This window comes from Artemia franciscana, chromosome 5 (genome assembly GCF_032884065.1).
Source record: "Artemia franciscana chromosome 5, ASM3288406v1, whole genome shotgun sequence".
NCBI classification, from domain to species: Eukaryota; Metazoa; Arthropoda; class Branchiopoda; order Anostraca; family Artemiidae; genus Artemia; species Artemia franciscana.
The window spans coordinates 47,460,756-47,475,723 of record NC_088867.1 but is presented as its reverse complement, the minus strand read 5'-3'; the positions used below and the strand labels follow the sequence as shown (position 1 = coordinate 47,475,723).

At 34.8% G+C, this 14,968-nt stretch overlaps 1 protein-coding gene across 2 annotated transcripts in view; it reads left to right on the top strand.

Annotated features, from left to right (window-relative positions):
• The window catches only part of LOC136027508 (serine/threonine-protein kinase OSR1-like), a 92,910-nt gene that overhangs the window by 36,472 nt on the left and 41,470 nt on the right, over positions 1–14,968 (top strand). The window contains exons 1-3 of one of the 2 annotated variants that reach the window (XM_065704822.1): positions 6,015–6,112; positions 7,799–8,071; positions 14,624–14,736. In XM_065704822.1, the coding sequence (XP_065560894.1) occupies positions 6,073–6,112; positions 7,799–8,071; positions 14,624–14,736 (426 nt within the window). In that variant the 5' untranslated portion in view covers positions 6,015–6,072. Of the gene's footprint in view, positions 1–6,014; positions 6,113–7,798; positions 8,072–14,623; positions 14,737–14,968 lie in introns of those variants that run through there. The other variant, XM_065704823.1, reaches the window with a different exon arrangement.

The window sequence follows — 14,968 nt, the reverse complement described above, 5'->3', positions numbered from 1 at the left end:
CCCCAGGGGTGATTGTATCGACCCATTGGTCCTAGAATGTTGCGATAGGGCTCATTCTAACGGAAATGAAAAGTTCTAGTGCCCTTTTTATGTGGCCAAAAATCAGAGGGCCCCTAGGCCCCCTCCCACACCAATTATTTTCCCAAAGTCAACGGATCAAAATTCTGAGATAGCCATTTTTTTCAGTGCAGTCGAAAAACCTTATAATTATGTCTTTGGGGACAACTTACTCCCACACAGTCCCAGTGGGAGGGACTACAAGTTACAAACTTCGACCAGTGCTTACATATAGTAATGGTTATTGGGAAGTGTACAGACGTTTTCAGGGGGATTTTTTGGTTGGGGGAGGGTTGAGAAGAGTGGGATATGTTGGGGGAACTTTCCATCGAGGAATTTGTCATAGGGGAAAGAAAGTTTCTATGAAGGGGGCGCTGGATTTTCTAGCATTATTTATAAAAATGAAAAAAAAATATAAAAAAGTATTTTTCAACTGGAAGTAAAGATGAGCATTAAAACTTAAAACGAACAGAAATTATTACGCATATGAGGGGCTCACCTCCTCCTAATACCTCGCTCTTTACGCTAAAGTAATTTTAGTAATTTCAACTATTTATTCTACGGCTTTTGTGATTTAGGGGTCATTTTTAATGAATTAGGACAAAATTTAAGCTTTAGTGTAAAGAGTGAGGTACTGACAAGGGGGTGAACCCCTTCTTATATGTAATAAAAGCAAGAGAATACAAAAGTTTGTTACGTAAGCTAATTTATAAGTCACGTATATCTTTTACTATTAAAAACATTCGTAAAAAATTAAAAGTTCTAGTTGCCTTTTTAGACTGATTAAATGGATCACATGTCTTCAGCCCTTTACATCTGAGAGCAAGGAAACATCCGAATATTATTGATTTTTGATCTATTAGATGCATCCGCCTATTACATTCCATTAATTTATATCTTGATACTAGCAAAATCTTTGAAAAATGAAAACCACAAACAAAGAAAACAGAGACATTTACTGTATTCGATTATTCATGAGAGGTTATAATGAAAATGCCACGTTTCTTTGAGCCAAGACTATGTATATTTACGCCACCGTGGGAATATGCGGCTACCCGCCCTAAGAAGCAATTCCAGAAGGGGGGGGGGTTGTTATTAGAAGTAAACTTAAGGCATTTTAGATATATTTCTGAGAGGTTCTAAGGCAAATGCCTCGTTTCTACTGCTGTCTTAGATGCACCTTCCTATTACATTCCATTAATTTAAACCTTAATAGTATTAAAATCACATTTTAAAAAATAAAACACATAAACGTTATAAAAAGAGACATATTTTTGCATTCGGTTCTTTTGGAGAAATTTTAATGAAAACATTTCTTTGTGCCAAGACCATGCATATTCACATACCGTGACAATATATGGCTAGCCCACCCTAGAAAGTAATTCTATTGGGAGGGGGAGGGTTGCTATTAGAGATAAATTTAATCCATATCAAGAGATATTTCTGAGAGGTCTTAATGAAAATGCCTTCTTTCTTTGACTGGGTGTCAGTTTTCAGCCCCTCCTTCACCGAAAAACTCTACTAACCCCTCTCATTTTAACTTTGAGCTATAAAACATGTTATTCCGAGTAACTCACGTCACCGTGGCAAGCTACGGGCACGCAAAACACTTCATCATTCTAAAGGGACTTTTCAGATAATTTTCATGAAAAGAATATGCTTTAAATCCATTGATTTGCAATTTAGCAGTCCAACCCCAACGTGATACCCCATTGAAACTCACGCCAGTGTGACAAACTATGGATGGCACACGACACCCTCTGGCAGCCCTCATTATTCCTTTTTTAGCTTAAGTATTCAATCACATGTCCCTCTCCTCTCAAGTTTCAATGACCATAAGACAGAAGGCATATATTAGAGATATTTATTTATAAAGGACTTTTACACCGCATAAATATGTAAAGCAAGGACTTAAGGCCTTGTGTTCTATACTTTCAAGCGTTCTATGCAGAGTGGCCGGGAGGAGGGGAACTAGAAAAGGGGAACGGGAGGTGGGAGCAAAAAAAGGTTCATTTTTCTCAAATGTTTTTCTAACCTTTATATAGTCAACTAATATAATATTTTTACTGTAATAAATACTTTAAAATATAAAAGTTGTTTCTTGTCCCTAGTAGAAGTGTGGTTTATTTGCATTTCTTCTTCTTAATTGTTATTAGGTGGGATTTTTGGAAGAATTTAATTTTCCTGTGTCCCCCGTTGTAATGCCGGGGGTTGCCGTGTTTGAAAGGGTGGAGGGCTGTAATTTGGAACTGAGAGTCTTTTTTTGGACTCTGCCAATTCTACTGCCGAATCAGTTCCTAGTTGTTCAAAAAGAGAGTATCAGTAAGGCAGTGTAATTGAAGGAAAACAAAATGTGAGTAACGTATTGCCCCTTTGACCTTTCTTTTTTTACTACCTATCTATCTTATCTCTTACTTGGCACTCCATAGCTTTTTACCTTTATAATTCCTCACATACGTAATTTTTTCTCTCCTAATATATTTTATCTACCTTTTCCCTTAAGACATTTTTCTTTTTTTGACAATTTCACCATTCATACGATTTCCCATCCGTTAGTTTACGACACAAAAACTTCAAAATTCATTTTCTAGCTACCCATGGCGCCACAGGCTCCTCCCATTCATAAGGCCTATAACACCGAACATTAAAATACAAATTTGAAATACATGTACATTTTTGAACTTTAAAATACTTTCACTTTTCTCAAAGCACCTTAAAGCACTTTTCACTACATTTACATGAACAAATAAAATAAAATGACATAATACCATTTTTTTAATACGACCTATTTCATCACATTCTATTCCCGCTGGACTTTGCGTTATTGGTAGCTACAATAATCCTTAAAAAATACCAAAAATCAAAAATTTCACAATCCAGGTGAATCGTATCCCCCTCAATATATAAAATAAATTCAACTAATTTAAATTAAATTAAAAAAAGACCTCAAATCTAAACTCTATAATCTGAAAATTCATAAAAAATACTATGCTACTTTTATATTCCCTAAAATCATATGCAATCATAAGCCCCATACTTTCAAAATACTTAATTACATTCAAATTTTACCTAATATATAAACTTAAAATACTAAGCAAATCTCGAAGCTAACTATTATAGTCTATAAAACTCTAAAATCAAACATTTCAATAAAAGTTTGAAATATCTGACTTAAACTCTAAATTTATTCCATAAATATACATTCCATCTTTTTATAGTTTACCAAAAGTAAAAATTCTTTTTTCTAAATTGACCTCAAAAAATAGAAAAAATGAAGTATTTTTAACTTTTGAGCGGGTGATTGGATCTTAATGAAATTTGATGTTTGGAATGATATTGTGTCTCAGAGCTCTTATTTTAAATCCCAACCGGATCTGATGACATTGGGGGGAGTTGGAGGGGGGAAACCTAAAAAATTGGAAAACACTTCCAAAACAAGAGTGGAGGGATCGGGATGAAACTTGATGGGAAAAATAAGCGCAAGTCCCGGATACATAATTGACATAATCAGAACTGATTCGCTCTCTTTGGGGTAGTTGGGGGGGGGGAGTAATTCTTAAAAATTAGAAAAAATGAGGTATTTTCAACTTACGAACGGGTGATGGGATCTCAATGAAATTTGATGTTTAGAAGGATATCGTGTCTTAGAGCTATTATTTTAAATCCCGACCGGATCTGGTGACGGGGGCGGGGAGTTGGGAGGGGGAAACCTAAAACTTGGAAAACACTTAGAGTGGAGGGATCGGGATGAAACATGGTGGGAAAAATAAACACAAGTCCTAGATAGATGATTGACATAAACGGAACGGATCCGCTCTCTTTGGGGTAGTTGGGGGGGTATTTCTGAAAAATTAAAAAAATGAGGTATTTTTAACTTACGAACGGGTGATCGGATCTCAATGAAATTTCATATTTAGAAGGATATTGTGGCTCAGAGCTCTTATTTTAAACCCGACTGGATCTGGTGACATTGGGGGGGGAGTTGGGAGGGGGAAACCTAAAACTTGGAAAACACTTAGAGTGGAGGGATCGGGATGAAACTTGGTGGAAAAAAACACAAGTCCTAGATACATGATTGACATAACCAGAACGGATCCGCTCTGTTTGGGGTAGTTGGGGGGGGGGGGGTTAATTCTGAAAAATTAGAAAAAATGAGGTATTTTTAACTTACGAACGGGTGATTGGATCTCCATGAAATTTGATATTTAGAAGGATATCGTGTCTCAAAGCTCTTATTTTAAATCCTGACCGGATCTGGTGACATTGGGGGAAGTTTGGGGTGGGGAAACCTAAAATGATGGAAAACGCTTAGATTGCAGGGATTGGGATGAAACTTGTTTGGAAAAATAAGCAGAAGTCTTGCATACGTGATTTACATAATTGGAACGGATCCGCTCAATTGGGGGGGGGGGGGGTAATTCTGAAAAATAAGAAAAAATGACGTATTTTTAACTTACGAAGGAGTGATCGGATCTTCATGAAACTTCATATTTAGAAGGACCTCGTAACTCAGATATCTTATTTTAAATCTCAACTGGATCAAGCGTAATTGGGGGGGGGCAGTTGGGACCGGAAATCTTAGAAAATACTTAAAGCGGTGAGATCAGGATGAAACTGGATGGGAAGAATAGAAACCTGTCTAAGATACGTGACTGACATAACTGGACCGGATCTGCTCTCTTTGGTGGAATTAGGGGGGGGGGGTAATTTTGAAAATTGAGGTATTTGTAACTTACGAAAGGGTGACCAGATCTTAATGAAATTTGATATTTAGAAGGATCTTGTGCTTTAAAGTTCTAATCTCAAATTCAGACCAGATCCTGTGACATTCGGGGGGTTGGAGGGGGAAACCAGAATTCTTGGAAAACATGAAAATTGGGGCATTTTTATCTTACGAATAGATGATCGGATCGTAATGAAATTTGATTTTTAGAAGGAATTCATGTCTCAGAGCTCTTATTTCAAATCCCGACCAGATCTTTTGACATTAGGGGGAGTTGGAGGGGGAAATCTTGGAAAAACACTTGGAGTGGAGGAATCGGGATGAAGCTTGGTGGATAGAATAAACAAATGTCCTTGATACGTGATTGACAGAATCGTACTGGATTCGCTCTCTTTGGGGGAGTTGGGGGGAGGGGTTCAGTAATTTGGCGAGTTCGGTGCTTCTGGACGTGCTAGGGCGATGAAAATTGGTAGGCGTGTCAGGGAGCTGCACAATTTGACTTGATAAGGTCGTTTTCCCAGATTCGACCATCTGGGGGGCAAAAGGGAGAGGAAAAATTAGAAAAAATTAGGTATTTATAACTTACGAGCGGGTGATCGGATCTTAATGAATTTTGATATTTAGAAGGACTTTGTGACTCAGAGCTCTTATTTTAAATCTTGACCGGCATTAAGCCTCTTATTTTCCTTTTTAAATCAATCTATTGATTCATAGAATTTTGTTAGAGCTCATACCATATGATCTCTTGGCTCTTAGCTCTTCTCGCCTCGTCAGAAGTGCCATATGAGCTCTTAGCTCTTGTTGTTTTGGGAAATCCTGTTTTTGGCTGTTTACTTCCTTTTGTACGTTTTTACTATGAAGGATTACTTCGAACTAGGATATGCGTAACAACGTTGTATTATGCAAATATTTAACTCATTATGTAAAAACAGGGATATAATCTTTCCGTCTTACAGAAACAGGTAAATGATTGCTTATTTGTTGCTAAACAGTGTTTCCTTAGAATTTTAAACTAATACATCGTTTTAATTCTTTCTGAAATAGAAAATAGCTATTGTCTAAGAGTTCCTAGGTCACTTTTTTCTTTTTAATTTCTAAAGCTTTACATTGATGTGGCGAATAGTTTTATGTCATTTATTTTTGATTTTATTCATGTTCACGTTTTGTTCTTCCATACACGCTTTTAAAGGGGAGAAATTAGTTTTGGTTTAGCAGAAGGCTAATCCAAATCAAAATTCAAAATAAGTTTGCATATACTAAAGTCAATTTGTATTGAAACTTTGATTACTATAATGAGATTACCTGAACTCTTGTGTACTGACATTTATTGGCGTGAGTTGAAATTTCTAACGCATTCTAGAACTTTTCCGCGATTTTTACCTTTCATTAACCCAAACTCTTGTTTGCAGTGATTTTTGTTCGTTCCAAGCTTGATTTGCATATTCAATTTAAGTTTCACTCTTTTTAAGATTTATTTTTACATTTATATTAGTGTCAATTGGTACTAATTAATACCTATGTTACTAATTAGTAACATATTTGTTATTATTAATCAGTGGTAAGTATATCAGTACCTACAGAGCCCCACAGGGTCTGGGGGCAGGAGTTGTAAGTTATGCCCTGTAGGTTTGTATGGTTCTTATAGAAGGGATGCTCGTATAAATTTCAGAGATGGATTTTTTGATTCGAAATTGAAAATTCAGGTTTACTTTTTAAGAGTCAAAAGAGATCAGAGGGCAACTGCCCCCCCCCCCATACGCCCTTTCCCCCCAAATTCATCTGATAAAAATTTTGAGATAGCTGTTTTGTTAAAAATAGTTCAAATATCAGATAGTTAAAACTCCGGGTAAAAAAAAACCTCTAAGGCCCAGGGAATGGCGCACTAAGCTATGCCCTGGGGGCATATATGGTTCCTATAGAAAAGATGCTCGTATAGACTTCAGAGAGGGCTCGTTTGATGGTATTTTGAAACTTATAGTTCATTTTTAAGAGTCAAAAGAGATCAGAAGGCAACAAATCCCTCCATGCCTTTTTTCTCCAAACTCATCTGATAAAAGTTTTAAAACTTTCATTCAGGTAAAATAGTTCAAACATCAGATAATAAGATCTCTTGGGTCGACAAAACCCCCCAGGACAGGGGTAGGCATTGAAAGTTATGCTCTGGGGGCATATGTGTTTCTTATAGAAAAGATGCTCGTATAAACTTTAGAGAGGACTCAATTTATTGGAAATTAGAATTTCTAAATCGTCAACTTGCTCTAGTAGGTGTGAGTGAAATTCATTTGAGTCACTAGTATCTTTAGTGTATTTTGAAGTATATTCTAAGCATCTATAATATATTGTATCTCTAGTATTTGCTATCTCTAGTATATTCTCTAGTATATTGTAAAGGACTATATTTTTATTTTTAGATTAGTCAAAATTAAAATTTGAAAATATAACCCTTTTTCTGAGTCAAGGAAATGTCCTACTTTAATCTTCATGCAATAAAATTTTCTTAAGCAACGTTTGAGACCTTTTTAATTTTTATGCTGGTATTATGTTTTTTTTTTATTTCAACTAAGTAGACTATTTAAGAGGCATCCCTAGTCAAAATGATTAGCGGGGGGAGGTAATGGATTTTACCGACTGGCCAGTTTTCATATTAAGAATGCTTAATTTTGGTTTTACCAATTGAGATCGCTTTTTAGTAATTTATTTCCGTTAGCCCCTTTACCTATTAAAAAATTGAGACCATGAAACAGATCCCCTTCCCCCGATAAGTGGGATCCCTGTTCATCTGAAAGACAAATTTCAATATTGAGCCTCAGGTTTATTTTTGGCTAGACTCCAAAAGATAGTAATAAAAAAAAAATAAAGAATGATCTTTATACCTGATAAAATATTTTTATAATTTAGAGATTTTCACTTTATTATCCCATCTCATATGTATGGCGTACTAGAATCTTTTTTCATTTAAGAAGTACAATTTGTACCAAAAAACAATTTTAAAACATACTGAATTCAACACTAATTTAGAAATAAAGACAAACCCAAGCGGCTCAAAATTAGAAAGAAGTACCTCTCATGCGACTTCTACAGACGACGACATCTCTTTAATAAGCATAACTGTTAGAGGGCCTCAAGAATTTATTTACTGGCAACATCAGCAGCAACTGCTCTTCCAGAGATCCATCTCAAAAGAGGAAAGAATTTATGTGAAAAGACCTGCAATGGTTGAAGCCAGCTCATCCAATGCAATAACTGGATGGCCCAATGGTCCAGAGCATTATGAAATCGGTGAACCTATAGGTAAGTCTCTGTTCAAATTTTTTAGGGAAAAATTGAGTGATTCTGAAGTTACCCTTGTGTTCAATAAGTGTCTTACAGTTGAGTCAGAGTCCAATACACTGTAATTTGTCCTTCTAGACGTAGGCCAAAAATAGGTTTTCCATGCACTCTTGTTTCAACCCATATACCCTGTTATAGGATTGACACAGACAGCCTATAGACCTATAGGTACATCTGTTCAAAATTTTCAGGCAAAAATTGAGTGATTTTGAGTTTATTCCTGTCTTCAGTAAGCTTGTTACAATTGAGTCAGAGTCCAATACGCTGTAACTTGTCCTTCTAGATGTAGGCCCAAATAAAATGTTTCCAATGCATCACCACTCTTGTTTCAATCCATATAGACCTACCCTATTATTGAATTGACATGGACAAAATAAGCAATAGAAAAGCAGATAGAAAGTGTATAATTTAGGCTATATATTTGGATATTACAGGGAGAGATAAAGTATAGTGGGTATAACTCTAGTTTAGCTTCTTTTTGTTATCTTGGAAGAGGGTCAGGTCAGGAAAATGAAACTTTCAGGGATGGGTCTCAGACTAAAGTATGTCCTGGCAAGGTATTTTGAAGTACCTACCTCTTCTCTATCTCCCCCTAGAGGGCAGTGACCTTTAAAATCCTTTCTGTTATGAAAAATTAAACCTTGCTAAACAGGTCTGCTCAAATAAATTACAAGAAAGCCAGATTCACAACTTTGCTCAACTGAAAATTAAGGTAAAATGTTATGTTATCACAATTTCAATAGGTAGCTTATAGACTTGTCAAGTAGGCAAATTTTTGGAACTTATAAATCAGAAGAGAGTTAACATGGAAACTTTGCTTTCCAGAATAGCAAAAAGTAGCTAAACTAGAATTTTACTGCATAGTAGAAATGCCTTCAAGATGTGTTAACTATAGTTTCTTTTACATATTCTGAAGTGAGAATTATTTTAATGTATTTCCCAGTCAGTAGTCCCAGTTCTAGGCTTATACCAAAAAACCTATTAACAAAGAAAAGAAAGCACCATCAAACATAGTTCAAAATAGCAGTTATAAAAGATTTAGGCATATTAATTGTCAATTTAATCAAATTTGTTAATTTTTATTCAGTACACTATCTATTGAATATTTGACTTAGGAAAGAATTGATTTATAATTGTTTCATGTTTTAACCACTTTTCTTAACCCATTTCTTTGAATTGAATTTGTAATTAAAATTGTTATTATAATTCTAAAGGGCATATAAAAGGCATATGGTAGTATGCTCACCTTCTCTTTACCTCTGTTGTAGAATCTTGTATATATTTACTAGAAACACTTTAAAATTCTAGGAACTACTGTGAAACATTCTCAAATCCTTACATATAATATTGCTAAGGTTGCTTTGGTTTACTTTACCACCTAATGTTAAAAATATATTAGGTAAGACCCCAGTACTTGGCCAGATATTCTGATTAAAAAGTATCATATGTAGACTGTAGGCTCCTAATCTTGGAAATTATGTGTATAGGGTTAGACAGTTATGATTGATTGATGGTTAGGACTAGGCTAGTTGGGATTGACTGCCACCAATCTTGGATAACATTTGGTTTTTAAACATTTGAATTTACACAAAATTACCTCTATAATATCCTGTATCAAAATTTAGACAGTATCATCCAGGATTAGACTCCACTGTTGTCTATCAGTATATTTGAAATGGAGAGTGTTGTATCAGGGTAAAATATTCAAGCTAATCACATACTTGTTAAGAGGATTTTGATACATGCAATGGTGAAATAATCCACTTTCTAGGTAGTATAATAGAGATTTTACAATGATTCAGGTATTAGAGAGTGGATTAGCTGGCCAACTACTGGGTATCCTACCCTACCCCAAATTGGTAAGTTTTAGTAAGAGAGCTTCTTGCTGTCTTTCAGTTATGCTGTCTATAGTACTGAACTACTCACTGTCATAACTGAACTGTCTAAAGTAGTTCAGTTATGTGTCTGTGCATGTAGTAAAGAGCCACAAGGCTTCAATATTTTCTTATCCTTTTCCTTCCAGTGTCACCTCAAATAGAGGTGGTAGTTGTATAAGCTTTGGAGGGGGATCATTTTCTAGGAAGTTAAAAGTTCTTGCGCCTTATCTAAGAATCAAAACTGATTAGATGGCAACCATCCCCTCTCCTATGCCCCCTTTTCTCCAAAGATATCCAATGAAATTTTAAAATAGCCATTTTGTTCAAAGTAGTCAAACGGTTTAATAGCTATGGGTTACCAGGGTAAGGGCTGTAAGTTAAGCATGGTTCACATTGTTAACATATAAGGCTATTTATTGGAAACAGGGGGCATGTTTGATCCTGGGTTTCCAAATAGGGTTAGGGTTTTGAGTTGAAACTTTAACCACATTTTGAGAGGGATGGCAAACACAATCAACACATATTACATGTATGCTGGTTGTCAAAAGGACATAACAGCAATATCTAAGGGGTGGCTAATGGTATTAACTTGAAACTTTCAGGAGTCTCATTGCTACTTTTACCCTGACTATAACTTTGGCTATTTATGACTATAACTACTTGTAAGTTTGACTAATTGCAACTACAACTACTTGTAACTGCAGATACAAACATGAATTCACTGCTACTGCAGGTGCTTGGAAGTGTGAATGCAACTACTTGCAAATAAGAGTATAACAACTTACAACTAAAAATCCAACAGCTCATGACTGTGCCTGCTACTACTTATGTCTGTGACTACAAATACTACTGTAACTTTCACTAATATAACTAGAACCATTAAACTAAATCAAAAGAGTGCAATGCCCACAGTATTCTTCAGGCATACCTCTGCTACATACACCCCATATTTGAATATGCCTGTCTTGTCTGGGGCCTGTCAGTATTAAGAACTGCCTATCCAGCACAGGAACTGGAGTCAGTCCAAAAGTGGGCAACTAGGATCATCCTGAGTAATAAAGACATTTCCTACCATGATGCCCTAGTAACCCTTGAACTCCAAAGTTTAGCACTCCTTTTGGATGACCTTATCATGTGGTTTGGCAAAATGCTGCTGTGTAATCCTGCTCACCCTGACATTTTACCCTCAGAAGCCCCAACAGTCAGCTGTATGAGACATAAGCTAAAACTTGTGCCTGTGTGTGCTTGGACAAACACTACCACAACTCTTTTGTCCATTTTGTTTACCTCATTATATAATAGTCCATAATACCATGTTTTGTATTTCAACATCAAATTAGCCTTTTGAGCTATGATTGTTGTTTAAATAAACCTTTCTCTCTCTCTTTTGTCAAAATGGCAAAGTGCATTCAGATTTTCAAAAGGGCTTATCTGCCCTATCTCACAAATTGTAAAGGTAATTTAAGTTGAAAATTTCAAGGAATATTGAGGGGGTGCTAATTAATTCTAAGGGCATTAGGTGTATCCAGGTTGCCAAGACAGCATATCTTCAATGTTCCAATAACAGTTAGGGAAGAGTATCAAGATGAAACATTCAGATAATCTTGAGGAAGATGTCGAACTTAGACATTATGTGTAAAAAGCTATTAATGGACATAGTTGGAATATCTCAGGAACAGCTAAGATTAGTAATTTGGAAATTTCAGGAAATGATGATTAGGACATTGAACTGAATCAAAAGACACTATATGCATTTTGGTTGTCAAAATAGCATGTCATCAATGTCTCAGGAATAGGTAAGGGTATTAAGTTCAAGCTTTCTGAGATGGCTAAAAGGGATATTGATCTTAAAATCAAAATTCAGCTATGTGCATTGCAGTTGTCAAGAGGCCATATGTGTAATATCTTGGGATAAGTAAATGGTATTTGGTTGAAACTGTTAGGGGATATTGAACCTAATCAAAAGATACTATATACATCCAGTTTGTTAAAATGGTGTAGGCACTATCTCAGGAACAGTTAATAGCATTAAGCTGAAACTTCCAGAGAATATTGAGGAGGGTGTTGTACTCAATCAAAAGTTTGAGTTGAATTCAAGCTTTGAGGGATACTGGTGATGGGATGTTGAAATATAAGTCAAACAGAAAACAACCAGAAATTACAGTTAAAGAAGAATTGAAACTGAAAACAAATAGAGAGTAAAAGATTAAACATAAATATAATAGTCTCTGATATAGGTGAATAAATAAGTCTTAAAATATGGGAAAATTAAAATGAATATTCAAGTCAAACTTAAAACAAACAAAAAACACTGCAAACATGAGTTTTGCTACTTCCCCTGACCATAAAAGTTAAAGCCTGTTGCATTATTTGCACTTTACTGAAAACAAAATGTTTCAAAGGTATTTTTTCATTTGTTGGGAAAAGAAATCAGAATACAATTAAATAAAGAATTGCCAACATTTCTGGAAATTATTATCATTATACATTAAATATCTAATTTATTTTCATCAGTTCTTTCCAGTTATCTTGATTATTGTAGTGATTTATCTTTTGTTTGTTGTCAATGTTTTGTGAAGCTAAAGCAGGCTCTTCAAAATACATATAGTTCTAAAGAAAATACAAATGACACAATAGGCTTCAGAACTTTACAGTTAGGGGAGGGGGAAAGGGGCAGTTGCCAAACTCCCGTTTGTAATAGTTTTTGTTTGTTTTAAGTTTGACTTGAACATTTGTTTTAATTCTTTATTTGTTTTAAGATTTATTTATTCACCTATATCATTATCTGTTATTTCTATGTTTGATATCTTTAAGGGTATTGATATAGAGGTTTAATGGTAACATTCTTTTGTTATTATAGTTCTTTCTTCTCAGGAAAGAACTATAAAAATAGCATCTTTACAAAATTTTGGTAATCTATTAGTTTGTATTTTGTTTTACTGATTTCTCATCAGAATTTAGTTAATAATACAAAATAATGCCAAATTAAAAGCAGCAAAAAATGGTTAATGTTCTGTGTGTAGGCTAGGGCTCTATTTGACTTCATTAGGAGGGGGACTGGGATATTGTTCATTGTATTCAGAAACAGTGTTGACTATTCCTTTTTTATTATAGTGCTTAGTTCAGAGTGTAATTCTAAACCAAAAATCACGTTTTTCCAATAATCATAATTGCTACTGCTAGCTGTGTAAAAAATAATAAATATTTCAACTAAAGAATTAAAAGCAATATTTGCAAAATTGACGTATGGTATTTGGTAGGTATTTCAAAATTTGAAATAGGCTGCAAAATTGGAAAATTTGCTGGATCTCCCAAGGAAAATGCAATTTTTAGTTGATCAAAGCCTCCCTAACTATGCCTTATTATTCAGTCATAGATAATTATTATCAAACATATGAAAAGTCTATGAAAACGTTTTTCCCTATGTAGCTGACAAGATAGCCTGTTGTTTTTAACCCATGTTTTAATTTGGTATTTTCAGAGACAAACACCAAATACATCAGCCTAATGGAAACCCTGTATTAATATGTTGAATTGAAAAAGTAGTTTTCATGCATTGTCATTGGTTGATTTGCTTTCCAGTTTGTCAGTAAGACGCCAAAGTGAGAATATGGCTTTAGTTAGTTACTGGTTGCATTTTAGGGCGATTAGAACATAATTTTATGATGCACAAATGATACCCCAGTTTCATTAAGCATGTTCAAGTATGAATAGATATCCAGCAACAGTGAGAACAAGCCCTCTTAAAGACTCAAGGGCTATAATTGAAGGGTCATAATGGTCTGACAAATTGCTGTTTTTAGAGGTTGTTGTTCTGTTCTTACAATTTGTGTATAATACTTTTCAAAACCAGATATTTTTTTTGTACTTTAATGGATTTTATATGCAAAAACTTGCAACTTGGGGTAAAATTCTAGTTAATTGACTTCTTGCTATCTCGGAAAGGATTTAGGTTAGGAAAATGAAACTTTCAGGGATGGGTCTACAGGCTAAAGTATGTCCCGGGAAGGTATTTTGAAGTGCCTACCTCCACTCCTTCTCCCTCTAGAGGGCCCTGAAATTTGCCTACATGACAGGTCTATGCCTATTGAAATTTTGACAAAAAACATTTTACCTTAATTTTCAGTTACTAGTTGCCTTTTCTCTGCCTTTAGTTCTGAAAATGCAATTCCTGTTATTTGAGTAGAATTTTGAGCCATATCAATGTTTTTTTTTTCAAAATTTAGGAGACGTATTTGCATATCTTTAAAATCTTATAAAATGGAATTAAGCAAAGTTATGAAGCTGAAAACAATTTTGTTGTACTTTAATTAAGCAGAAGATCTATTTTGCAAGGTTTCACTTTTATAACACACATATTTTAAAGGTCATCAAAGGTTAGGGCCCTCTAGAGGGAGAAGAAGTGGAGTTAGTTGCTTCAAAATACCTTCCTGGGACATACCTTAGTCTGTAGATTCATCCCTGAAAGTTTCATGTTCCTAACCTAAACCCTTTCCGAGATAGCAAGAAGTTAATTAACTAGAATTTTACCCAACTTGGTCCAAAGCAAAAGTAGCCTATTTTTTTCTGGATTTGGCTGTGGATTTTTCAGAATACTTGTGTGATGATTAATTTAGACCAAATATATAATTTGTAGGTGTTGGAGCAACTGCTGTTGTATATTCTGCCATTTGCAAACCTAGAAATGAAAAGTGTGCAATCAAAAGGATAAATTTAGAAAAATGGAATACATCCATGGAGGAGTTATTGGTAAGATTCATTGATGTAATCTTTTTTTGTTGATTGGGTTTGAAACTTGGTCATACCTACCCGCAAGTGGATTCCCTTTCCTAATCATTTTAAAGATTGGTGTGGAAGAAAAAACTAATATCAAATTTTATTCCTCTCTTTAGTGGTCCAATTCTAGCCTTAATTTTTCTCCCTTTTTTTTAGCTCTGACATCCACAAAATACACATTTTTTTCCTTTGTCAACCTTCCCCT